This window comes from Arachis ipaensis, chromosome B10 (genome assembly GCF_059453495.1).
Source record: "Arachis ipaensis isolate K30076 ecotype BB chromosome B10, ASM5945349v1, whole genome shotgun sequence".
Classification (NCBI taxonomy): Eukaryota; Viridiplantae; Streptophyta; class Magnoliopsida; order Fabales; family Fabaceae; genus Arachis; species Arachis ipaensis.
In genome coordinates, this window is record NC_142435.1 from 26,815,364 (window position 1) to 26,843,164 (window position 27,801).

The 27,801-nt window shown below is 39.9% G+C and overlaps 1 protein-coding gene and 1 non-coding gene across 2 annotated transcripts; one reads left to right on the plus strand and one right to left on the minus strand.

Annotated features, from left to right (window-relative positions):
- Positions 1–5,582: 5,582 nt before the first annotated feature.
- LOC148579478 (uncharacterized) lies at positions 5,583–17,130 on the plus strand. The gene is made up of 2 exons (XM_088490345.1): positions 5,583–5,941; positions 16,305–17,130. Exons 1-2 carry the CDS (start codon positions 5,583–5,585, stop codon positions 17,128–17,130), a joined length of 1,185 nt encoding a protein of 394 aa, XP_088346471.1.
- Positions 17,131–25,710: 8,580 nt separating this feature from the next.
- Positions 25,711–25,816, minus strand: LOC148579479 (small nucleolar RNA R71). Its single transcript, XR_015896466.1, has one exon. It is a non-coding gene; the product is annotated as a small nucleolar RNA R71 (small nucleolar RNA).
- Between the last annotated feature and the right edge of the window lie 1,985 nt (positions 25,817–27,801).

Sequence of the window (27,801 nt, forward strand, 5' to 3'; positions counted from 1 at the left end):
CGATGTCGTCTTGGTGGTTTCACATTAGCAGCATGAAACATATGTAACCGGCCTCCACGTTGCCCTCCGATGCAGCCCTGGTAAGTAGATCCATTCCGACGTGACGTCGGGCAATAAAGAAATACTCATGCAATCTGTCCCTGAGAATTGAGTCCGGATTCCCCGCATCGATGCACTGATCTATAAACCTTCTGTCCGCCCGGCCCGGGTACCTTAGAGAGGAAACCAATGGTATGTTCCACACCATGGCATGCTTGTATATGACGTCCGACCGCCCAGTATCCAGAAACACCTTGCATGTCGCCTCGAAGTTTAAAAGGCTTTGTATTGAGTTATATGCGACCTCCGTGGCAACCCTCACCCAGATGTCACATGGGAGTAGATTAAGCGGACATACGGCCTGTCCCGACCGTCGCCCACTAGGGGTGTAGAGCTTGGAGGTTCCGGCCATCCAGAATCATCACCTCCATTACACTTTATTTTTACCTTTTTCGATGCCTGGATGGGGGAAGGGGTGGGGACCTGAAGAATACCAACAACGCACTGTTATTCGCTTCGACGCGTGTCTTGACCACGGATAAACACTTTTGCCTACTTCTTTTGTTGGGTTCACGTGTTTTCCTAGAAATACTCGATGGTTAAGTAAAGGAATGGCCGTGCCAACTCGAGTCTTCGTTCGCAGAATGGAAGTGACAGTGTCCGGGTTTCCAAGGCAGAGCTCACAGTTGGATTGGAAACTGAAACAAGATTTTAATGTATTTATATTAATTACAATTTAAACTCTGTTGATATGCGTTGGGACTAGTGATGCTAATTATTACCTGATTCCAATTCCTACCCCTAGCGGCCCACATATTTTTTTCCTCTTTGGGCCCGCACCGTTTTAAAGTTTTGGTTACTGATTTTTCGGTCAACTTCACAACCAATTCTAATGTGCCTTATCTTTAGTGTCTAACTTTCTTCTAAAATACCTACTTTAAATTATTAAAATCAGTTGACATTGATGGCTTTAAATTTAAAATTAATTTCTTGACCTATTTCGATGTGATTCAGAAAATAGGTTGAAGTAACGTACTGTTGAGTAGGGGGCGCAGGGGCAGACCTCGAAGCCCTTGGAAAACGGTGGCTTCCGTCGCCACCCCCAACTGAATAATGCGTCGTCGCTAGCCGGACACCAATGGAACCCACGTGGCACACAAATATTTTGGAAGAGAACAAAGTAAAAATATGCGAATGATTGAACATTAGTGCCTTCTTGTGGAATATTGTTTGTTTCAGAATGGAGACAAAACAATTACCACGTGCATCGCTTTCACTTAGTGAAGGTACATGCACACGACCAGATAAGGAAAGCAAGTAAACAACTATGTAATTCGCAAACAGAATGGCCACAACCCACACGACCATGTGAATAAGGCAAAAAAGGTAACCCACTATCCATAACCTAACTGTTATGAGGGCTGTTTGTGTAGTGGTGATGCGTGAGCATCTTCTCTATCTTTTCCTAGTGATTTTGCACTTGAATTACTAAGTTTAATCAAGATTTAATTACTTTTAGCCACTATGAATGCTACTTTGAATTGTTTGCAATTTCTGTTTATTTCAGGTAGCATTTGGATGGATTTGACAGAGTTTTGTAGCATAAAAGGAAGAAAGTGAATGATGCTGTGAACCCCGACCTCCTTGCACTCAAACAGAAATAACTTGAGCTACAGAGGTCCAATTGACGTGGTTTTAGAGGCATTGGAAATCTAACTTTCAGAGCTTTCCAATGATATATAATATTATACCCTTTTTTCTATTTCGTTCGGCCATCTCCATGCCAAACTTGACAATGGTCAAGTTCAGTGCCAACGTGAAAAATGCCAAGGGAATTTGCTCTGCCTCCTCTACGCTGAACTTGGCTCCTTCCAAGTTCAGCGCCAGCTTGAAGACACCAAAGGAAGTTACACGTACCACTCCACTTTGAACTTGGGAATATCCATGTTCAGCATGGACTCAAGAAAAGCAAAGGAGTAGCCACTGCCTCCTCCACTTTTAACTTGAGAATTTCCAAGTTCAGCGTGGACCTTAATGAGCCCAATGGTCCCCACTCATCCCAGGATGCATTACAACTGAAGGCGTTGCAAATTTTGATTTAACTTTTATTATTAAAATTAGAAAAAGATATTATTTTAGTTTTAGATATATTTTACATTAATTAGGATTATATATAAAAGGGAAAAGAATCAGCCCTTCGGGCTCTTCTCTTCTCTTCAACCTCATTCCGCAGCTTACAATTTTTCAGAATCCTAGTTTTCTCTCCGAACCATGAGCAGCTAAACCTCCACTGTTAAGGTTAGGAGCTCTGTCTATTGTATGGATTGATAAGATTATTTTTCTATTTTAATTCATGTACTGATTTATAATTCAAGAATTGTTTTCGTTCTTTATCTTATGAATTTGAGGGGAACGAAAATATGACCCTTGTTCTAATTGAGTTCTTGTATAACTTGGAAAAGCTCTTTACTTGAACAACAGCTTGAAAATAATTTCTCCTAAATTTCTAATTATCTGGAATTAACGGGATACTTGACATATAATCCTCTTATATTTGGGTAATTAGGATTTCTGTGGCATATAAACTAGAATTGAACTTCACTTTCTAATTGGAATTAAGTGACCAAGGAATTGGCAGTTGATGAATTTTAGAGGAGACTAAAAAGGTCTAAGGAATTAGGGTTTAGTCACATAGTTTGCCATGAATTAAATCTTGCATGATTAAAATAGTTAGTAAGAAAAGTCAATCCGAAAAATAGATATCTCTGAATCCTTAACTATTTCTCCATATATTATTCACAACTTGTTTACTGCTTGCTTTCTGATATCTTGAATTCACTGTTAATACTTTTGAACCTTCGAATACCATTTTCTGTTTGCCTAACTAAGTAAATCACTTAACCATTGTTTCTTAGTCCATCAATCCTCATGGGATCGACCCTCATTCACCTGAGGTACTACTTGGTACGACCTGGTGCACTTGCGGTTAGCTTGTGGTTTAAATTCCACGCCAAGTTTTTGGCGCCGTTGTCGAGAATTGACTGTGATTGACAACTGTTAGTTGTTTGATTGCTTAGATTAGGCATTTTAGTTTTAATTTTATTTAATTTTGGCTTTATTATTTTCGAATTTTGTTATTATTATTTGTCCTTAATTTCTAAAATTAAGTTTAGTGTTGCCTATTTAATTTTATTTTAATTTTTCTGTTTAATTTCACTGAAAAATCAAAATTTTCTAGCATCCTTTTAATCATTATTTTCGAATTTTCTTGTATTAAGTGGTAAGTATTTTTATTTTATTATTTTATACAAGTTACCCCACTGGGAATTCTCTACACTCTGACGTAGAGAGTCCCATCTTTTCTTGTCTTCTGTCTATTTCTGAGCAGGAACAGGGACAATGAACCTCTTTTAGACTTTGATCCTGAACCCGAAAGGACTTTTAGATGGCGTTTACAACAAGCAAGACTTTACAAAGCTGCAGAGTCCCACATGGATCATAATAATCATGCTGCTAATGCCAATGTGGCAAATCCAATTGGGAATGAAGAACTGATAAACCCATATTTCATGATATATTTTGTGCTCAATTTAAGTGATTTATTCAATCCTTCACTCACTTATTCATGTAAATTGCATGGTTTTACTTTTCCTTCCTTATTATGTGATATATGTGAAAAACATGTTTCCTATGCTTAAAAATTATCAATTTTAATTACCCTTTATTACCATTCGATGCCGTGATTTGTGTGTTAAGTAGTTTCAGATCTCCTAAGGTAGGAATGACTTAAAGGATGGAAAGAAAACATACAGAACTGGAAGGAAAATACAAAATGGAGTTTTTGAAGAAATTGGCAGCGACGCGAATGCATGGACGACGCGGCCGCATGCCCAGCGCGAAAAGGCAGCAACGCGAACGCGTGACTGACGCGAACGCGTGCCCTGAGCAGAACACAAATGACGCGTATGCGTGACCGAAGCGAACGCGTGATAAAGAAAACTCCCAGATGACGCGACCGCGTGACCCACGCGGACGCGTGACAGACGCCATGCACCAGAAACTGCAGAAAATGCTCCCAGCGATTTCTGAAGCCCTTTTTGGCCCAGATCTAAGTTCAGAAAGCACAGATTAGAGGTTATAAAGTGGGGGAATGAATCCATTCAGAGCAGGGCGATTATTATTCACTTTTCATAGTTTAGATGTAGTTTTTAGAGAGAGAGGTTCTCTCCACTCTCTTAGGTTTTAGGATTAGGATTCCTCTTAAAGGATTTAGGATTTCAACTCTTCATTAGGTTCAATATTTCCTTTACTTTATATTTCTCTTTTACTTTCAGATACTTTAATGCTCTCATTTAATTACTTATGTTGCCAAATTGGCTTATGAACTCTTTATGTTTAGATTGATTTTCCCTTATTAATGCAATTGAGGTATTTCAGATTTATGATTCTTATTTAGCTTTTTATATTCTTGGCTTTAATTGATTAACTGGAAGCTCTTGAGTTATCAACTTATCATGATTGATTGTTATGTCGGCTAATTGACTGGAATTCCACTAACTCTAGTCTTTCCTTAGGAGTTGGCTAGGACTTGGGAATCTAACTAATTAGTTCACTTGACTTTCCCTTGCTTTCGTAAAGGTTAACTAAGTGGGATTAACTTCAATTCTCATAGGAAGTAACTAGGATAGGACTTCCGAATTTTCATACCTTGCCAAGAGTTTATTTTATATTTATTTATTTATTTTATTTTTCATTTAAATTACTTGTTCCTTACTTTCAAAACCCCAATTTACAAAACTCATAACCAATAATAAGAACATACCTCCCTGCAGTTCCTTGAGAAGACGACCCGATGTTTAAATACTTTGGTTATCAATTTTAAAAGGGGTTTATTACTTGTGACAACCAAAATATTTGTACGAAAGGATTTTCTGTTGGTTTAGAAGCTATACTTGCAACGAGAATTTATTCTGAATTCTAAACCGTCAAGCATCCACTTCGTTAAAATGGCGCCGTTGCCGGAGAATTGCAAACGTGTGCCTTATTATTGGTTATTGTAAATATTTTTCTTTTATTTGTTTATTTGTTTTTGTTTTTCCCTTTTATTTCTATTAGCTACTATGAATTCTCACCCCTCTCGCTTTGAGTTTGGTTCTAAATCTGTTGAAAGGAGTGGAAGCTATAATAGGAATATGCATCAAGGTCTAAGCAATCAAAGATGGACGGAGCCAAGAGGCCCTGATCAACCCTTTAGGCAACAACACCCTCCAAGATATCATGGGCAAGGACCACTCTACAATGCATACCAAGCTGATAGACATGGTGGACCCCCTTGTAATTACCAACAAGCCCCACCCTGTGCTTATAGACCATCCTCTCAACGTAGCTTTGAACCACCACACTCACAAGCTCCTTTTCACCATTCACCACCGTATGACCCTTATCTACCACAATTCCATTCCAATTACTCCCAAGAACCACCACATTCTTATTTTGAACCCTCTTCCCCAACCAATGAACCCTCATACCCACCCCAACCTCCAATGAATGACAAACTTCGTGTTCTTCTTCAAGGGAAAGCGAGGATTCAAAGGGGTGTATTGGAACTCACTACTGCCTTAACTGAGGTAGTAAATATAATAGCTTCCCGACATCTGAGCACTCAAAATACTCCCATGGCTGCATGTGGAAAATTAAAAGAAGAGCGTAGCATGAAGGAAACACTAGAAACTTCGGTGGACAATGAGGAGCATGGCTTTGTATTGGAACAAGTGGATGAAGCCATGATAGTTGTAGAGGAAGAAGTGGTTGAAGATTTAGGAGATGCTGAACCTCCATGGGAATCGAGAGCTGTAAAGGATTATGCTGAGAAATTCGAAATTGATGCCAAAGAGGACAGTGCACAACTGATGAGCGGATAATTTATACGCTTTTTGGCATTGTTTTTAGTATGTTTTTAGTATATTTTAATTAGTTTTTATTATATTTTTATTAGTTTTTATTTAAAAATCACTCTTCTAGACTTTACTATGAGTTTGTGTGTTTTTCTGTGATTTCAGGTATTTTCTGGCTGAAATTGAGGGACCTGAGGAAAAATCTGATTCAGAGGCTGAAAAAGGACTGCAGATGCTGTTGGATTCTGACCATCCTTCACTCAAAGTAGATTTTCTGGAGCTACAGAAGCCCAATTGGCGCACTCTTAATTGCGTTGGAAAGTAGACATCCTGGGCTTTCCAGAAATATATAATAGTCTATACTTTGCCCAAGATTTGATGGCCCAAATAGGCGTTCCAAGTCAGCTCAAGAATTCTGGCGTTTAACTCCAAAACTGGCACAAAAGCTGGAGTTAAACGCCCAAACTGGCACAAAAGCTGGCGTTTAACTCCAAGAAAAGTCTCTACACATGAAAGCTTCAATGCTCAGCCCAAGCACACACCAAGTGGGCCCGGAAGAAGATTTCTGCATTAATTACTGATTTCTGTAAACCCTAGGCTATTAGTTCTCTATAAATAGGACCTTTTGCTATTGTATTTTCATCTTGGGACGTTTAGTCCTTAGACCTTTGAGGCTGGCCATTCGGCCATGCTTACACTATTTGTTCTTATGTATTTTCAATGGTGGAGTTTCTACACATCATAGATTAAGGTGTGGAGCTCTGCTGTTCTTCATGAATTAATACAAAGTACTATTGTTTTTCTATTCAACTCAAGTCTATTTCTTCTCCAAGATATTCATTCGTTCTTCAACTTGATGAATGTGATGATCCGTGACACTCATCATCATTCTCACCTATGAGCATGTGCCTGACAACCACCTCTGTTCTACTAGCAATGGCTTGAATGCGTATCTCTTGGGTTTCTAATCTCAAATTGGAACCTTCGTGGTATAGGCTAGAATTAATGGCAGCCATTCCTGAGATCTGAAACGTCTAAACCTTGTCTGTGGTATTCTGAGTAGGATCTGGGAAGGGATGACTGTGACAAGCTTAAAACTGGCGATTGTGGGGCGTGTGACAGACGCAAAAGGATCAATGGATCCTATTCCGACATGATCGAGAACCGACAGCTGATTAGCCGATGTTGTGACAGAGCATCAGGACCATTTTCACTGAGAGGACGGGATGTAGCCATTGACAACGGTGATGCCCAACATAAAGCTTGCCATGGAAAGGAGTATGAATGATTGGAAGAAGGCAATAGGAAAGCAGAGGTTCAAGGGGAACAAAGCATCTTCATACGCTTATCTGAAATCCACCAATGAATTACATAAGTATCTCTATCTTTATTTTATGTTTATTTTCATCACCTTAAACTCCATAACCATTTGAATCCGCCTGACTGAGATTTATAAGATGACCATAGCTTGCTTCAAGCCGACAGTCTCCGTGGGATCGACCTTTACTCACGTAAGGTTTATTACTTGGACGACCCAGTGCACTTGCTGGTTAGTTGTGCGAAATTGTGACAAAGTGTGATTCACGTTTGATAGCTCCAAGTCCTTTGGCACCATTGTTGATGATCATAATTTTGTGCACCAAGTTTTTGGCGCCGTTGCCGGGGATTGTTCAAGTTTGGACAACTGACGGTTCATCTTGTTGCTTAGATTAGGTACTTTTCAGAATTTTTGAGAATGAATTCTAGAGTTTCAAGGTGATATTCTTATCATCACAAAAGCTGATTGATTCTCATCAATTTAGCTATTGAATGTAATGTCCTGCTGAAGCTTGGCCAAACATGTCTAATCCTTTTTAGACTGAAGCTTTAGACTAACATTGCATGATTCCTGGAATTCTTATTAAAAGTTTTGATTCTCTTTATTTTTTTTTCCATATAAGTTTCGAAAATACAAAAAAATTTTAAAATCATAAAACCAAAAAAATATTTTATGTTTCTTGTTTGAGTCTATTGTCTAATTTTAAGTTTGGTGTCAATTGCATGTCTTTATCCTTCTAATTTTCGAAAAATTATACATATTGTTCTTCATTGATCTTCAAGTTGTTCTTGATGATTTCATTGTTTTGATCTTTAAATTCTCTTGTTTTGTATGTTTTATTGTTTCTTACATGCGTTTTTACACTGTTATAGTCCTTAGTATACAAACTTTTAAGTTTGGTGTCTTGCATGCATTGTTTACTTGATCTTAGTTGCATTTTTATCATTTCTCATCATCAAAAATTCAAAAAATATTTTTAAACTATGTCTTTTCAAGTCAATAATACAGAGAATTGAAGATTCAGAACATTCAGCAGAGAAATCAAACAGAAAAAGCTGGGCGTTCAAAACGCCCAGTGAAGAAGGAAAACTGGCGTTTAAACGCCAGTCAGGGTACCTGGCTGGGCATTTAACGCCCAAAAAGGTAGAGATTTGGGCGTTAAACGCCAGAATGGGCACCATTCTGGGCGTTTAACGCCAGGATGACACTAGAGGAAAGATTTTGTTTTTAATTCACATTTTTTTTCAAGTTTTCATAATTTTTCAAAATCAAATCTTTTTCAAATCATATCTTTTCAATCATATCTCTTTCAAAATCAATTTCTTTCCATTTTATATTTATTTTTACTATTTTCAAAAATCCTTGCTTCAATTAAAGATTTACTTCAAAAAATTTTTCAAGTTGTTACTTGCCTATTAAGAAAGGATCAAACTTTAGATTTTAAGAATCATATCTTTTAATTTCTTGATAGTCAAGTAATCAACTTTAATTTTAAAAATTTTCTTTTTCTAAATTGATTTTCAATCATATCTTTTCAAACATATCTTTTCAATCACATCTTTTTCAAAATTAATTTTTTTCAATCATATCTTTTTCTAATTTCAAAATCTTTTTCAAAAATCACTTTATTTCTTTCCCAATCTTAGTTTTCGAAAATCTCAATCAAATTTTCAAATTTCTTTTTAAAATATTTTAATTAATTTTCGAAAATTCTTCCCCTCTTTTCACATCCTTCTATTTAAAGGACTAAGACTCCTCCTCAAGGTACAATTCGAACTTTCTCCTTCTTTATATGTTCGAATTCTCCTCCATCTACCTCCTCCTTCTATTCTTCTTTTCCTCTGACACCTCAAAGAATCTCTATACTGTGACATAGAGGATTCCCTACTTTCTTGTTTTCTTCTCTTTCATATGAGCAGGAACAAAGATAAAGGCATACTTGTTCAAGCTGATCCTGAACCTGAAAGGACCTTGAAGAGAAAGCTAAGAGAAGCTAAAGAACAATTCTCTTTAGAAGGCCTAACAGAGCTCTTCAAAGAAGAAGACACTATGGCAGCCGAAAACAACAATGCCAACAATGCAAGGAAGGTGCTTGGTGACTTTACTGCACCTACTCTTGATTTCTATGGGAGAAGCATCTCTATCCCTACCATTGGAGCAAATAACTTTGAGCTTAAGCCTCAATTAGTTTCTCTAATGCAACAGAATTGCAAGTTTCATGGACTTCCATTGGAAGATCCTCATAAGTTCTTAGCTGAGTACTTGTAAATCTGTGACACTGTCAAGACCAATGGGGTTGACCCTGAAGTCTACAGACTTATGCCTTTTCCTTTTGCTGTAAGAGACAGAGCTAGGACAGGGTTGGATTTACAACCTAAAGAAAGCCTGAACTCTTGGGAAAAGCTAGTCAATGCTTTCTTGGAAAAGTTCTTTCCACCTCAAAAATTGAGCAAGCTTAGAGTGGAAGTCCAAACCTTCAGACAAAAGGAAGGAGAATCCCTCTATGAAGCTTGGGGGAGATACAAGCAATTGATCAGAAGGTGCCCTTCTGACATGCTTTCAGAATGGAGCATCATAGGAATCTTCTATGATGGTCTGTCCGAACTATCCAAGATGTCATTGGATAGCTCTGCTGGAGGATCTCTTCATCTGAAGAAGATGCCTGCAAAAGCTCAAGAACTCATTGAAATGGTTGCAAATAACCAATTCATGTACACTTCTGAAAGGAATCCTGTGAATAATGGGACAACTCAGAAGAAAGGAGTCCTTGAGATTGATACTTTGAATGCCATATTGGCTCAGAATAAAATATTGACCCAACAAGTCAATATAATTTCTCAGAGTCTGTCTGAAATGCAAGCAGCAACAGGCAGTACTAAGGAAGCTTCCTCTGAAGAAGAAGCTTATGACCCTGAGAACCAAGCAATGGAAGAGGTGAATTACATGGGAGAATCCTATGGAAACACCTATAATCCTTCATGGAGAAATCATCCAAATCTCTCATGGAAGGATCAACAGAGACCTCAACAAGGTTTCAACAACAATAATGGTGGAAGAAACAGGTTTAGCAATAGCAAGCCTTTTCCATCATCTTCTCAGCAACCGACAGAGAATTCTAAGCAGAGCCCCTCTGACTTAACAACCATTGTCTCTGATCTAATCAAAACCACTCAAAGTTTCATGACTGAAACAAGGTCCTCCATTAGAAATTTGGAGGCACAATTGGGTCAGCTGAGTAAGAAAATTACTGAACTCCCTCCTAGCACTCTCCCTAGCAATACAGAAGAGAATCCAAAAAGAGAGTGTAAGGCCATAACCACAACCCACACGGCCAAACTTGGAGAGGAGGAAGAGGCAGTGATTCCCACTGAGGAAGACCTCAATGGACGCCCACTGACCTCAATGGAGTTCCCTACTGAGGAACCATGGGAATCTGAGGCTCATTTTGAGACCATAGAGATTCCATTGAATTTACTTCTGCCTTTCATAAACTTTGATGAGTATTCTTCCTCTGAAGAGGATGAAGATGTCACTGAAAAGCAAGTTGCTAAGTACATTGGAGCAATCATGAAGCTAAATGCCAAGTTGTTTGGTAATGAGACTTGGGAGAATGAACCTCCATTGCTCATCAAAGAACTGGATGACTTGACTAGGCAGAGATTACCTCAAAAGAGACAGGACCCTGGAAAGTTCTCAATCCCTTGTACCATAGGCATCATGACCTTTGAGAAGGCTCTGTGTAACCTAGGGTCAAGCATAAACCTTATGCCTCTCTCTGTAGTGGAGAAGCTAGGGATCATTGAGGTACAAGCTGCAAGAATCTCACTGGAGATGGCAGACAATTCAAAGAAACAGGCTTATGGACTTGTAGAGGATGTCTTGGTAAAGGTTGAAGACCATTACATCCCTGCTGATTTCATAATCCTAGAGATTGGGAAGTGTATGGATGAATCCATCATCCTTGGCAGACCCTTCCTAGCCACAGCAAAAGCTGTGATGGATGTTGACAGAGGAGAATTGATCATTCAAGTGAATGGAGACTCCCTTGTGTTTAAAGCTCAAGGATATCCCTCTGTCACCATGGAGAGGAAGCACGAAGAGCTTCTCTCAATACAGAGTCAAATAGAGCCCCCACAGTCAAACTCTAAGTTTGGTGTTGGGAGGCCACAATCAAATTCTAAGTTTGGTGTTGGAAGGTTCCAACATTGCTCTGAACATCTGTGAGGCTCCATGAGAGCCACTGTCAAGCTATTGACATTAAAGAAGTGCTTGTTGGGAGGCAACCCAATTTTTACTTATCTATGTTAAATTTCTATTTTCTATTATTATTTTATGTTTTCTGTAGGTTGATGATCATGTGAAGTCACAAAAACAATTGAAAAAGCAAAAACAGAAGGAAAAACAGAATGAAAAACAGAACACCCTTGAGGAGAAACCTACTGGCGTTTAAACGCCAGTAAGGGTAGCAGAATGGGCGTTAAACGCCCAGTCTGGCACCATTCTGGGCGTTTAACGCCAGAAAAGGGCACCAAACTGGCGTTTAGCGCCAGGAATGGGCAAGAAGCTGGCGTTAAACGCCAGAAATGGGCAGCAGCCTGGCGTTTAACGCCAGGATTGGCAGAAAGGGGCGTTTTACACGCCACTTGGTGCAGGGATGAGATATCCTTGACACCTCAAGATCTGTGGACCCCACAGGATCCCCACCTACCCCACCACTCTCTCTCTCTTCTTCACCCATTCACCAATCACCTCAATACCTCTTCCCCATATCCTTGACACCTCAAGATCTGTGGACCCCACAGGATCCCCACCTACCCCACCACTCTCTCTCTCTTCTTCACCCATTCACCAATCACCTCAATACCTCTTCCCCAAAAACCCCTCACCTATCAAATCCCACCATTCTCTTCACCACTCACATCCATCCTTCATAAAACCCCACCTACCTCACCATTCAAATTCAAACCACTTTCCCTCCCAAACCCACCCTCTATAGCCGAACCATACACACCCCTCTCACCCCTATATAAACCCATCTTCACTCCTTCATTTTCACACAACCTAAACACCGCTTCTCCCCCTTGGCCAAAACACAAAGCCCACTCCATCTCCTCTATTTCTTCTTCTTCTACTCTCTTCTTTCTTCTTTTGCTCGAGGACGAGCAACCTTCTAAGTTTGGTGTGGTAAAAGCTAAAGCTTTTTGTTTTTTTATAACTATTTATGGCACCAAAGGCCGGAGAAACCTCTAGAAAGAGGAAAGGGAAGGCAAAAGCTTTCACCTCCGAGTCATGGGAGATGGAGAGATTCCTCTCAAGGGTGCATCAAGATCACTTCTATGAAGTTGTGGCCAAGAAGAAAGTGATCCCCGAGGTCCCTTTCAAACTCAAAAAGAATGAGTATCCGGAGATCCGACATGAGATCCAAAGAAGAGGTTGGGAAGTTCTCACCAACCCCATTCAACAAGTCGGAATCTTAATGGTTCAAGAGTTCTATGCCAATGCATGGATCACCAAGAACCATGATCAAAGTGTGAACCCGGACCCTAAGAATTGGCTTACAATGGTCCGAGGGAAATACTTGGATTTTAGTCCGGAAAATGTAAGGTTGGTATTCAACTTGCCCATGATGCAAGGAGATGCACACCCCTACACTAGAAGGGTCAACTTTGATCAAAGGTTGGACCAAGTCCTCATGGACATATGTGAAGAGGGCGCTCAATGGAAGAGAGATTCAAGAGGGAAGCCAGTTCAACTAAGAAGGCATGACCTCAAGCCCGTGGCTAGGGGATGGTTGGAGTTTATCCAACGCTCAATCATTTCCACTAGCAACCGGTCCGAAGCTACTATAGACCGGGCTATCATGATACATAGCATCATGATTGGAGAGGAAGTGGAAGTTCATGAGGTTATATCCCAAGAACTCTACAAGGTGGCGGACAAGTCCTCTCCTTTGGCAAGGTTAGCCTTCCCTCATCTCATTTGTCACCTTTGCAATTCGGTTGGAATTGACATAGAGGGAGACATTCTCATTGATGAGGACAAACCCATCACTAAGAAAAGGATGGAGAAAAAAAGAGAACCTCATCAAGAGCATGAGGAAATTCCTCATCATGAAATCCCTGAGATGCCTCAAGGGATGCATCTTCCTCCACAAAACTATTGGGAGTAAATCAACACCTCCCTAGGAGAATTAAGTTCCAACATGGGACAACTAAGGGTGGAGCACCAAGAGCATTCCATCCTCCTCCATGAAATTAGAGAAGATCAAAGAACCATGAGAGAGGAGTAACAAAGGCAAGGAAGAGACATTGAGGAGCTCAAGCACTCCATAAGATCTTCAAGAGGAAGAACAAGCCGCCATCACTAAGGTGGACCCGTTCTTTAATTTCCTAGTTCTTTATTTTCCTGTTTTTCGAATTTTTATGCTTATGTTATTTATGTTTGTGTCTTTATTACATGATCATTAGTGTATTGGTATCTATGCCTTAAAGCTATGAAAATGAATCCATCACCTTTCTTAAATGAAAAATGTTTTCAATTGAAAAAGAAAAAGAAGTGCATGAATTTCAAATTTTAAAACAGTTTAATTATTTTGATGTGGTGGCAATACTATTGTTTTTCTGAATGAATGGTTGAACAGTGCATATTTTTGAAGTTGATTGTTTATGAATGTTAAAATTGTTGGCTCTTGAAAGAATGAAAGGAAAAGGAGAAATGTTATTTGATAATTTGAAAAATCATAAAATTGATTCTTGAAGCAAGAAAAAGCAGTGAAAAGCTTGCCAAAAAAAAAAGCAAGCAGAAAAAGCCAATACCCCTTTAAACCAAAAGGCAAGGGTGATAAAAAGGATCCAAGGCTTTGAGCATCAGTGGATAGGAGGGCCCACATGAATAAAATCCTGGCCTAAGCGGCTAAACCAAGCTGTCCCTAACCATATGCTTGTAGCATGAAGGTGTCAAGTGAAAACTTGAGACTGAGCGGTTAAAGTCGAGGTCCAAAGCAAAAAGAAGAGTGTGCTTAAGAACCCTGGACACCTCTAATTGGGGACTCTAGCAAAGCTGAGCCACAATCTGAAAAGGTTCACCCAGTTATGTGTCAGTGGCATTTATGTATCCGGTGGTAATACTAGAAAACAAAGTGCTTAGGGCCACAGCCAAGACTCATAAAGTAGCTGTGTTAAAAAATCAACATACTTAACTAGGAGAATCAATAACACTATCTGGATTCTGAGTTCCTATAGATGGCAATCATTCTGAACTTCAAGGGATAAAGTGAGATGCCAAAACTGTTCAGAAGCAAAAAGCTAAAAGTCCCGCTCATCTAATTAATACTAATCTTCATAGATGTTTTTGGAATTCATTGTATATTCTCTTCTTTTTATCCTATTTGATTTTCAGTTGCTTGGGGACAAGCAACAATTTAAGTTTGGTGTTGTGATGAGCGGATAATTTATACGCTTTTTGGCATTGTTTTTAGTATATTTTAATTAGTTTTTATTATATTTTTATTAGTTTTTATTTAAAAATAACTCTTCTGGACTTTACTATGAGTTTGTGTGTTTTTCTGTGATTTCAGGTATTTTCTGGCTGAAATTGAGGGACCTGAGGAAAAATCTGATTCAGAGGCTGAAAAAGGACTGCAGATGCTGTTGGATTCTGACCTCCCTGCACTCAAAGTGAATTTTCTGGAGCTACAAAAGTCCAATTGGCGTGCTCTCAATTGCGTTGGAAATTAGACATTATGGGCTTTCCAGAAATATATAATAGTCTATACTTTGCACAATATTTGATGGCCCAAACAGGCGTTCCAAGTCAGCTCAAGAATTCTGGCGTTTAACTCCAAAACTGGCACAAAAGTTGGAGTTAAACGCCCAAACTGACACAAAAGCTGGCGTTTAACTCCAAGAAAAGTCTCTACACATAAAAGTTTCAATGCTCAGCCCAAGCACACACCAAGTGGGCCGGGAAGAAGATTTCTGCATTAATTACTGATTTCTGTAAACCCTAGGCTACTAGTTCTCTATAAATAGGACCTTTTGCTATTGTATTTTCATCTTGGGACGTTTAGTCCTTAGACCTTTGAGGCTGGCCATTCGGCCATGCTTACACTATTTGTTCTTATGTATTTTCAATGGTGGAGTTTCTACACACCATAGATTAAGGTGTGGAGCTCTGCTGTTCTTCATGAATTAATACAAAGTACTATTGTTTTTCTATTCAACTCAAGTCTATTTCTTCTCCAAGATATTCATTCGTTCTTCAACTTGATGAATGTGATGATTCGTGACACTCATCATCATTCTCACCTATGAGCATGTGCCTGACAACCACCTCTGTTCTACTAGCAATGGCTTGAATGCGTATCTCTTGGGTTTCTAATCTCAGATTAGAACCTTCGTGGTATAGGCTAGAATTAATGGCAGCCATTCCTGAGATCCGGAATGTCTAAACCTTGTCTGTAGTATTCTGAGTAGGATCTGGAAAGGGATGATTGTGACGAGCTTCAAACTCGCGATTGTGGGGCGTGTGACAGACGCAAAAGGATCAATGGATCCTATTCCGACATGATCGAGAACCGACAACTGATTAGCCGATGTTGTGACAGAGCATCAGGACTATTTTCACTGAGAGGACGGGATGTAGCCATTGACAATGGTGATGCCCAACATAAAGCTTGCCATGGAAAGGAGTATGAATGATTGGAAGAAGGCAATAGGAAAGCAGAGGTTCAAGGGGAACAAAGCATCTTCATACGCTTATCTGAAATCCACCAATGAATTACATAAGTATCTCTATCTTTATTTTATGTTTATTTTCATCACCTTAAACTCCATAACCATTTGAATCTGCCTGACTGAGATTTATAAGATGACCATAGCTTGCTTCAAGCCGACAGTCTCCGTGGGATCGACCCTTACTCACGTAAGGTTTATTACGTGGACGACCCAGTGCACTTGCTGGTTAGTTGTGCGGAATTGTGACAAAGTGTGATTCACGTTTGATAGCTCCAAGTCCTTTGACGCCATTGTTGATGATCACAATTTCGTGCACCAACAACCTCTAAAGCATATACCTTGTGAGAAATTGGGCGGAACAGACCAAGAAGTTGATTCCATAGGCAGTAATGATCATGAATCAAGCTCTCCTAGTCACGAACTCACATCCGCAACTGAACTCCTACAACCTGAAGAACCTTATCCAAGTGAATACGAAGATGATGTCGAGGTAGATTTCTCTCAACCTCCAACGTATGACTTGAGTGACAAGGAAGACATAGAAGACTTTGATCAGGACGCAGTTGCAGTTGAAAAATTTTGCAAAGAAGTGGAGGAATTCACAGAAGAATACAAGCGAGTAGAGCTTACAGAACCACTGGAAACACCTATCCCAAGGCCATTACCACCTAATACAAGCTTCAAGTGGGTACAATCCTTAACCTTTATCTTTACTTTTACACTTGAATATGGTTTGCTTGAAATAGATGGCCAGCTTAGAGTTCTCTGCAGCTTTAAGAGCAAGAAGGAAATGGCTCGTACTCAGAGCTGGTGTGCAAGATTCAATAAGGTTCCACGCTTCAATTCGAAGTGCCCAGATTGGTACCAAGTTCAATTGAACGGGTCTCAGGAGGCGTTTGGTCATCTTGGTGAGAACACAATTTCTAAACCGTCCAGATGGAAGAATATAGATCAAGTCAAAGGCGGATTTAAAAGCAAAGTTTGGGATCTTGGAAAATATTTTGGCATTCGTCACCCCGGGAGCCTGAGAACCTGTTTGAAGCTGCTCAAAAGCTTTACATGCCTAGTTTGGGACCCCGGAGGCTGTTGGCATTCCAAACATTGGTGGAGATTTCTGGATGAATTTAAGCACAAGCCACCATAACAGGAAGCTCATCAAATGTCCAACTTAAGGACTTTAACTAAAAGTGCTAGGTGGGAGACAACCCACCATGGTATGATCGTTCCTGTTTCAATTTTATTTCGTTTTGTTTGTTTTTATATTATATTATTTTCATTGAACCTGAATATTATTCATTAGCATTGCATACTACATAATTGCATAATTGCATAAAAAAAAATCGCACGCGACGCGACAGCGTCGGCGACGCATCCGCGTCACCAGTGCATTAGAAAGAAAAGGAAAGTGAACAGAAAGTCATGCGAAAGCGTGGCTAGAGGCGTGCCTTTGGCACAAATTGTTCCACGCGACCGCATCGCTAACGCGTTCACGTCAGTCGCGAAAAAAAACACCTCCCACGCATACGCGTCATTCACGCGAACGCGTGATCTAGAAATCGGCGTAAAAATCCAACGCCCAAAAATCTGGGCTAGAATCGTGCGGCTGGTGTGCGTTTCGCACAAAAAGGCCCACGTGTTCGCATTCTTGATGCGAACGCGTCACTTGCAAAACACCCATCCCACGCGAAAGCGTGAGCGACGCGTCCGCATCGCGTGGATAGCATGGCACCCTATTGGAGACAGAGAGTTGCGCTGAAACGATGCTGGAATTGTGCGTTTAGCACAATTTACAGCGACGGTCGCGTGCCTCACGCGTCCGCATCATCCATCTTGTACCCAACCCGCGTGATCGCGTCAATCACGCGACCGTGTCAACTCCATTTCATCCTAGTCACGCGATTGCGTGCTCCACGCGTTCGCGTGGATTCAAAATCACTAATCCCTATCACGCGAAACCCTACCCGTCGTGCCCCTCATAACCCCCTTCTTCTTCCTCTCTTCTCTGCAACCCTCCCTCCTCCACCACCTAACCACCAACACTTCCAGCCACCACCGCCGCCCACCGCACCAACCCCACCACCACACCCCATTGCCGAAAACCACCCCCTCTATCCTTCTCTTCTTTCTTTTCTCCCTCCACCACTCCTAACCTTCCCTCTCACCCACCGCCGCCTTCCTCCACCACTGCCCCCCACCGCGGCCAGCCCTGACCACCCCGCCGCCAGCACCGCCCCTTCCACCATCACCCTCCAACCCAACCTGCTCCACCACCGCGCCGCCCTGTTCTGCCACCGCACCGCCGTGCCCCCTCCCAGCACCACCACTTCGCCACCGCCATCTCTCTGATCCCTACCTTAGTTCATACGCCTACCAGGTTCCGCCAAACGCCATTTTCTTTCATTCGTAGTTAGTTGCATATTTTTCAGTTTATGTTCAAACTTAGGATAGTTAGATATGCATGTTGTAGTGGATTCTAGGTGGTTAGGTAGCTAGGATGTGGTTAGTGGATTCAGGCCTGATAATTGCGCTGTTCTTGCTACTTGTTTTTTTTAATTTCACAATTCTGATGTTGCTGTGATGATCATATTGTTCATATGCTGTTCTTTCGTATTTCATGCTACTGTTGAGACTGTTCTTTACTGTTCCTACTGTTTGTGTCTATTTGCAGCTTTATTTGAATTCATATGAACTGTTTTTCTTGTTGTTTATTACTCGGGAACATCCAATTTTAGCCGGAATGCTGCCCAATTTTCTACAAATTGTTTCATTTTTTACATTCAGGAATTGGTTTTGGCAATTTTCAATTTTGCACTACTTAGCTACAACTAAACCAATTCTTGAATGCACGGGCCAGCATTCTTTTTCCTTTCAATTTCCTGGTTCATAAATTGTACTTTTGATGATTCGATTTCAATTTTTGCTATTTCTATATCTATATGAATCATCATCAACCTGATATCCTTGCTTGAATGTGAGTTAATTATTCTTTAAATTTGTGAATTTCTTGTTACCTAGGAAACATTTATCATGCCACTTACTTTAACTTTCTTTCTCCTAACTCACTGCTTTCCACTTTCTAACCGCTTTTTCACTTTTAACCACTTTTAACTTTCTACCTTCTCCCTTTGCTTTTTAACTAACTCCTTCAACCTTTTTTTAACTCTTGGCATGATTATTGTTTCTCCTAATTAACAGGTATTCTACTTATAATACATTTTGGATTGTGATTTTTCATCTCAGATTTCTACCTCAAATACAATCCATAATGCACATAAACTTAACTCATTTCATAATTCTGCTGCTCTTTTGCCACTATGTGCTTATATTGCTATTATTCTATTTGCCTACTTGTTTTCCTGCTTTGTTCTTCATTTATGTCCTGAAATTTTCGCTTTTCAGGATGTATGACCCTCAACGAAAAGGAAAAGGCAAGGCAACCACTAGTAAAAGGAAAAGAGGTGAATCCTCTATGTCTATCTTGCACATTATGCATGATGACTCCTGGTGGGAAAAGTACTTTACCCCGCAGGAGAAGGCTGACCAGCTCCTCCCTGCCGATGATCCAGTTAAATTTACAAACAGATACTGTGAGCTGAAGTATCCAGTGTTTGCCACCTCCAGGAACCTGTACCTGGAAAGGACTCTGAAAATTCTAAAAGAACTACAGCAGTACACCTCCGATTAGATCAAACAGAGAGGCTGGTTTTCCTTAGAGAGAAACTTGACAGAGGTCAATGCTTCCTGGGTAAGAGAGTTTTACTACAACTATTTCAAGACTACCCTGGATGCAGTGCACTTCAGAGGGAAACAGAAATTGGTCACTGAGGAAGCCATTGAGGACATCCTCCACCTTCAGCCTAAATCAGATCAGCCTGACGGTTACCAAAAAGCTGAAGAGGACATGCGCTTTCTGAGATTTGACTGGGATGCTGTCAAGCAGAGGATAGCCCTTGATCCTAATGTCCCCTGGATCATGGGAAAGAATACAGCAATGCCTAAGGGTATCAAGCTGATATATCTGAATGATGAGGCTCGGCTCTGGCACCAGATCCTGAGCAACTTTGTTATGCCGAGCACTCATGAGACGGAGCTGCCTGCTGCTATGATCACCCTCCTCTGGTGTGTGATGGAGGGTAAGGACCTGTATCTTCCGCGATTCATCCGGTATTACATGGCCAGGGTCCATGTCAGAGGCACTCTCCCTTTCCCTTATCTGATTACCCAGCTCAGCCGTCGAGCTGACGTGCCTTGGGAGCTGGCTGATGCGAAGCCGACTGCTGCAGATTACAAGAAGATCATTCCTCACAGCAGGAAGTTTCAGGCTTTAGGCTACAGACCTCCATTCCTTACCGCTTCTGGTGAGGCAGCCACATCTTCAGCTGCCCCTTCTTCTTCTACTGCTGTACCAGCCCCACCCACTGCACCTCCACCTGCCTCAGAGCTCGTTTACCACCTTGTGCACTGCTTATTTCAGCAGCTGGACCAGATGGAGCGCCGCAACCGGCGGCGATATGAGAGATTTGAGCGTCGCAACAAGCAACGCTATGAGCTCCTCAAGTTGATGATCCGATCTGGCGGCGACATCCCCTCCGAGCCTGACACACCATTAGAGCCATCCGAGGAGGAGGCGGACTAGCATGAGGAAGAGACACATGCATAGAGAGAAGCTGAGCCGGTAGGACCAGAGCAGGCTGCGCCACAGCAGGAGGAGCCACACCAGATTTAGCCTGCAGACCCAGAGATTCCTATACAGTCAGAGCCTCCACTGCAACAGACATATCCTCCTACACTTATCCAGTCTGCAGACCTTCAGGCCACCATCGAGACTCCAGCAGGCCATCCTTCCGGTGATGACACTCCTTCACACCCAGCTTGAGTGAGCATCAAGGACGATGCTTTATTTTAAGTGTGGGGAGATCGCCATCCCGGGCGTATCTTTTTGGTGAACCACTACAGATTCTTTTTATCTTATTTTGTTTATTTTTCTGTATTTTTATCTTTATTTTTATTTTTCAGTACTTGCACATTATTCTTTTGCTGTATTTTTACTTTATTTCTGCATTTTGCACTTTAGTTTATATCTTAGCCATTTAGTTTAGTTGCAATTCTAAACTTATTAGTTATAGAATATGTGGATTCATTAGTATAGTTTACCCTTTTAGCATATGATAGTTTGGTTTAAATTGAAAATAAAAAAATAAAAAAGGAAGTAAACTAGAGACTTTAGTAAATTAAAATAATCCACACACCTTGTATATATAGCATTACATGTTAGTTAGTTAACAACATTTCATCAAGGAACAACTGATGGGAAGCAGAAGCTGGTGAATTAAAAATTTATTAAAATGGTTACGTTGCAGGTATAGTTCTTAACTCACCGAGAATCTGCTTATCAATTTAGAAATATGTCACAGAGAGTTTAAATTAAAATTACTGGGAGTTTTAAGTCCCAGGTTGTCTCCCAACGAGTTGCAGAAAAGTGTGCTGTTTTATTAATCAGATGTTCCAAGAAGTTGAGCTAAGTAAATTGGAATTTAAATTGAGGATTTTTAAATAATATAAATAAAAGCCTTGACTGGGAATTGATTGGTTAGAATCTCTATCATTGATGGTGTGATTGTAAGACTAATTTATAATTAATGGTTGTTCTGTTTGGTTATAAAGTCAAACAAGTGGGAATGCCAGATCTGTTCACAAGTTGCAACCCACTTAGTTCAAAGGGATTGGCGTCGGTGACAGGATAGCAATCCAACATTTAACCCGATTACAAATTTTCTTTCAATCCTTCCAACTCAAGAGTTCCTTTTAATCAACTCCCCATCAAGTAAGGAAACTACTCACGCATTGTAAATAAAGAATCCATAGCGCATGAAAGGGAATTAAAAGAAGACATGATTATTGGAATTGAAATTGAATTAAAAAGAAATAATCCTTGCATTAAATAATCATAAAAGTATCTGAACGACAAAATTGAACATAACAAAGAACATGGAAGAATAGAACCAAGTTAAGAGAACAAACTAGAATGATGAAGTCTTGATGAGGAAATAACTCTTCTCACTGTTCCAATGCTAAGACCAATTGAAAATTAAAATTCTAAAAACTAGAGAGAAAAACCTAAGAGAGTGAAAAACTAGATCTAAAAACTACTGAATGAATGTGTCCCTTGTTTCTGCATATTCTCTGACTCTAGTCTGCTGTTCCGGGCCGAAAACTGGGCCGAAATAAGGTCTAAAATCGCCCCCATCGAATTCTGTAGATTATGCAGATCGCACATGTCACGCGATCGCGTCGTCCATGCAGACGCGTCGCTTGCGCTTTTTCCTCTCCACGCGTTCGCGTCGTCCACGCTACCGCGTCGCTTGCGCTTTCCAATCCGCGCAGTCGCGCAAGCCATGCGGCTGCGTCACTGCGAATTGCGCTCCTTTGCGCGGTCGCGTGAGCCATGCGACCGCGTCACTTCTCGCTGGTTATCTCCTCAAATTCTTGTGTTCCTTCCATTTTTTGCTAGCTTCCTTTCCAATCTCCAACTCATTCGTGCCCTATAAAGTCTGAAACACTTAACACACAGATCACGGCATCGAATGGAATAAAGGAGAATTAAAAATAAATAATTAAAGTCTCTAGGAAGCAATTTTCAAACATGTACTGAATTTAGGAAGGAAATCTAAATGCATGCTAAATTGATGAATAAGTGGGTAAGGATCATGACAAAACCACACAATTAAACACAATATAAACTATAAAATAGTGGTTTATCAACCACACTAAGATTTTAAGGGCCACCCTAAGATTTACATTGAGAATAATGGGAACTCTTAATTTTTACTTGCATGACATACATAACTGATATATGATTCTTGAGCTGGAGAACACACAGCCTGTGAGTTTTGAGCTTAATTGTATGGTTACATTCAAACCATAAATTTTATTCCTGTGTGTTTTACCCTTCTTTTTCATTCTGATGTTCTTTACTTTGTTTTAATCTATATGTCTAATATAGAATATAGATACATACCAAAGAAATGATTGAGGCCATCATTTGAATTTTTCCTCACTTATCCCAAATTAGCCTACCTTTTACATCACCCTTGTTAGCCCCCTTGAGACTTTTAATCCCCTCTTGTTCTATAACCACATTACTAGCCTTAAGTAGAAAAACAAAATATGAATCCCAAGTTGAATCCTTGGTTAGCTTAAGAAAGAAATTGTGCATTATTTAAGTGTGGAAAATTTTTATGGGAACATGGGATGACAGAAACAAAATAGGAATTTAAAAAGAATGAGTTGTGGTTAAGAAACTTTGATTTATAAAGTATGTATGTTAGGTGAAATCTTAGACTAATCAAGTATTCGCTTATTAGCTCACTTAGCCTTATACATATACCCTTACCTTTACCTTGGCCCCATTACAACCTTGAATAAGACCTCATGATTTTTGTATGTCTGTATTCCATATTTGTTGATTGGTTAGATGAAGAACAAAGTTATAGAAAGTAAGGATAGAAAAAGAATAGAGTGATTAACCCAATAAACACTGAGTGACTAGAGAGTAAACACAAAATCCAGTGAGGGTTCAATAGCTCATCACCATATATCCCTGCTTAAATTGTTAATTGTCTTGCAAGTTTGTGAAATATTTTTACCCATCTCAATTGTAAAAGTGCTTTAACATTATCTAAGGTTTGGCTATGCATATATGATTCCTTGAGGATATGAATTAATTTAACCACATATAAGCTTTATATACAAGTGAATAACAACCAGAATTGCATGATTTAGGTAGTTGCATTTAGAATAGAATGCATTACATGAGATTCCACCACTTTAACCTTACCTTACTCTTTATCTTGGATTTAGCATGAGGACATGCTATTGTTTAAGTGTGGGAGGTTGATAAACCCATATTTCATGATATATTTTGTGCTCAATTTAAGTGATTTATTCAATCCTTCACTCACTTATTCATGTAAATTGCATGGTTTTACTTTCCCATCCTTATTATGTGATATATGTGAAAAACATGTTTCCTATGCTTAAAAATTATCAATTTTAATTACCCTTTATTACCATTCGATACCGTGATTTGTGTGTTAAGTAGTTTCAGATCTCCTAAGGCAGGAATGACTTAAAGAATGGAAAGGAAACATACAGAACTGGAAGGAAAGCACAAAATGGAATTTTTGAAGAAATTGGCAGCGACGCGAACGCATGGACGACGCGGCCGCATGCCCAGCGCGAAAAGGCAGCGACGCGAACGCGTGACTGACGCGGACGCGTGCCCTGAGCAGAACACAAATGACGTGTACGCATGACCGAAGCGAACGCGTGATAAGAAAAACTCCCAGATGACGCGACCGCGTGACCCACGCAGACGCGTGACAGATGCCACGCACCAGAAACTGCAAAAAATGCTCCCAGCAATTTTTGAAGCCCTTTTTGGCCCAGATCCAAGTTCAGAAAGCACAGATTAGAGGTTATAAAGTGGAGGAATGCATCCATTCAGAGCAGGGCGATTATTATTCACTTTTCATAGTTTAGATGTAGTTTTTAGAGAGAGAGGTTCTCTCCTCTCTCTTAGGTTTTAGGATTAGGATTCCTCTTAAATGATTTAGGATTTCAACTCTTTATCAGGTTCAATATTTCCTTTACTTTATATTTCTTTTTTACTTTCAGATACTTTAATGCTCTCATTTAATTACTTATGTTGCCAAATTGGCTTATGAACTCTTTATGTTTAGATTGATTTTCCCTTATTAATGCAATTGAGGTATTTCAGATTTATGATTCTTATTTAGCTTTTTATATTCTTGGCTTAATTGATTAACTAGAAGCTCTTGAGTTATCAACTTATCGTGATTGATTGTTATGTCGGCTAATTGACTGGAATTCCACTAACTCTAGTCTTTCCTTAGGAGTTGGCTAGGACTTGGGAATCTAACTAATTAGTTCACTTGACTTTCCCTTGCTTTCGTAAAGATTAACTAAGTGGGATTAACTTCAATTCTCATAGGAAGTAACTAGGATAGGACTTCTGAATTTTCATACCTTGCCAAGAGTTTATTTTATATTTATTTATTTATTTTATTTGTCATTTAAATTACTTGTTCCTTACTTTCAAAACCCCCAATTTACAAAACTCATAACCAATAATAAGAACATACCTCCCTGCAGTTCCTTGAGAAGACGACCCGAGGTTTAAATACTTCGGTTATCAATTTTAAAAGGGGTTTGTTACTTGTGACAACCAAACGTTTGTACGAAAGGATTTTCTGTTGGTTTAGAAGCTATACTTACAACGCGATCATATTTTTATATTTCTTTACCGATAGAAAAACCGATCGTCAAGAACCCAGAAGAGTGCTTGGCTCATACACTGCTCCCAATCCAGATATTTATGGAAAAAGCATTGTGGTGCCTTTTATAGCTGCAAACAATTTTGAATTGAAGCCTCATCTTGTCACTCTTGTGCAACAAAATTGCCAGTATCATGGACTTCCTCATGAAGATCCAAATCAATTTATCTCCAATTTTCTACAGATTTGTGATACTGTGAAGACCAATGGAGTGAATCCTGAGGTGTATAAACTCATGCTCTTCCCATTTGTTGTGAGGGATAGAGCAAAGCTATGGTTAGATTCTCAACCCAAGGAGAGTTTGGATACTTGGGACAACGTAGTCACTGGATTTCTGACTAGATTTTTTCCACCCCAAAAGCTGACTAAGCTGAGGGTGGAAGTTCAGACTTTCAGACAGAAAGAGGGTGAGAACCTTTATGAAGCTTGGGAAAGATTCAAGCTACTGACTAGACAATGCCCTCCGGACATGTTCTCTAAGTGGACTAAGCTGGATATCTTTTATGAAGGCTTAGGCGAAATGTCCAAGATGAGTTTAGATCATTTTGCAGGTGGTTTATTACACATGAAGAAGATGCCAGAGGAGACTACTGAGCTCATTGAGTTGGTTGCTAACAACCAATTTTTATACGCTTCTAATAGGAATCCTGTGAACTCTGAGACCCCTCAGAAGAGAGGCATTTTGGAAGTGGAATCTGTTGATGCTCTTCTTGCTCAGAACAAACTTTTGTCTCAGCAAATAAATTTAATTACTCAACGGTTGAGTGGAATGCAAGTTTCAGCTGTCAACACCCAGAATACATCTCAAGAGGTCTCTTATGACATGACAGGTAATTTTATGCAAAATGAGAATTATGATTATGCTCAATCTTCTTCTGAACAGGTCAATTACATAGAGAGTGCTCCTAGACATCCCAACAATGATCCATACTCAAAGACCTAAAATCAGTGGTAGAGAAATCACCCAAATTTTGGTTGGAGAGACCAACCTCAGAGACCACAGAATTTTAATAATAATTCTCAGGGCAATTTTCAACAGAATTTTAATAACCACCAGCTTCAGTCATCTCAGCAAGCAACTCCTCAGTCTCAGAATACTACTAATTTGGAAGCACTAATGGTGAGTTTTATACATGAAACCAAAATATCAATCAAGAACTTGGAGATTCAGATGGGTCAATTAGCCACAAAAGTTAATGAAATTGATCAGAGGACTGCAAATAGCCTTCCGGGTAACACAATTCCAAATCCAAGGGAGGAGTGTAAGGCTATCACCTTGATAAGTGGACAAGTGGCAGGTATGAAAGTACAAGTTAATGAGGAGTAAGTTGAAAAAGAAGCTCCAGAGGAGAAGAAAGAGGAGGTGAAACACGTCCCTCCAAAGCGTGCAGATAACCCATTCCCATACTCTCTTGACACTTATCCTACATTGCCTAAGGTGCCTGAGTACAAGCCTAAAATGCCATATCCTCAGAGACTTCAAAAGGAGACCAAGGACAAGCAGTTTTCAAAGTTCTTGAAAGTCTTCAGAAAGTTGCAAATTAATATTCCTTTTGCTGAGGTTTTGGAGCAAATGCCTCTCTATGTCAAGTTCATGAAGGAGCTGTTGTCAAAGAAGAAACCTTTAAAGGGAGATGAGACAGTGGTCCTGACTAAGAAATGTAGTGACATCATTCAGAATAACTTGCCAAAGAAGATGCCAGATCCAGGGAGCTTTCAAATTCCATGTACCATTGGGAGCATCACTTTTGAGAAAGTGTTATGTGATTTGGGAGCAAGCATCAATTTAATGCCCTTATCTGTGATGAAGAAGTTGCAAATCCAAAAGGCACAACCCACAAGGATATCATTACAGATGGCAGACAAATCTATAAAGTCTGCATATGGATTAGTAGAGAATATCTTGGTCAAAGTGGGTAAGTTCTTCCTTCTAGCAGATTTTGTGATTCTTGACACGCGGGAGGATGAGAATGCCTCTATTATTCTAGGAAGGCCATTCCTAGCCAATGGGAGAGCTCTAATTGATGTAGAAGTGGGTGAATTAGTGCTTAGAGTGCATAATGAGCAACTGGTCTTTCATGTCTTCAAAGATATACATTCAGCAGGTGAAGAAGAGAAGTGCATGCAGACTGAGCTTATTAATCCAAACCTTCAAGAACCCCCTAATAATGCACAGTAGAATCTGCAGCTCAAACCCCATTTGGTAACAATCAATAAAATTTCTCCTGATATCAAACCTAAGTTTGGTGTCGAGAATGTCTCATCCACCAAGGCGGAGGTTCCCAAAAAGAAGAAAGTACCCAAGGGATGGAGAAACAAAAAAATTCCCACTGAAGACTTCTCCCCAGGAATGAAGGTGGTGTTGACTAGCAATCCAGTGTTGACTTATACAGTAAACAGAATCCTCTCTCTGGAGCATATTGAGCTACTTTATGGGGACACAGGGAGAAGATTCACAG

Coding starts and splice junctions, on each gene's coding strand:
- LOC148579478 (XM_088490345.1), top strand. CDS start 5,583: ATGAATGACAAACTTCGTGTTCTTCTTCAAGGGAAAGCGAGGATTCAA. Junction 5,942..16,304: donor GATGCCAAAGAGGACAGTGC/ACAACTGATGAG, acceptor TTTCGTGCACCA/ACAACCTCTAAAGCATATAC.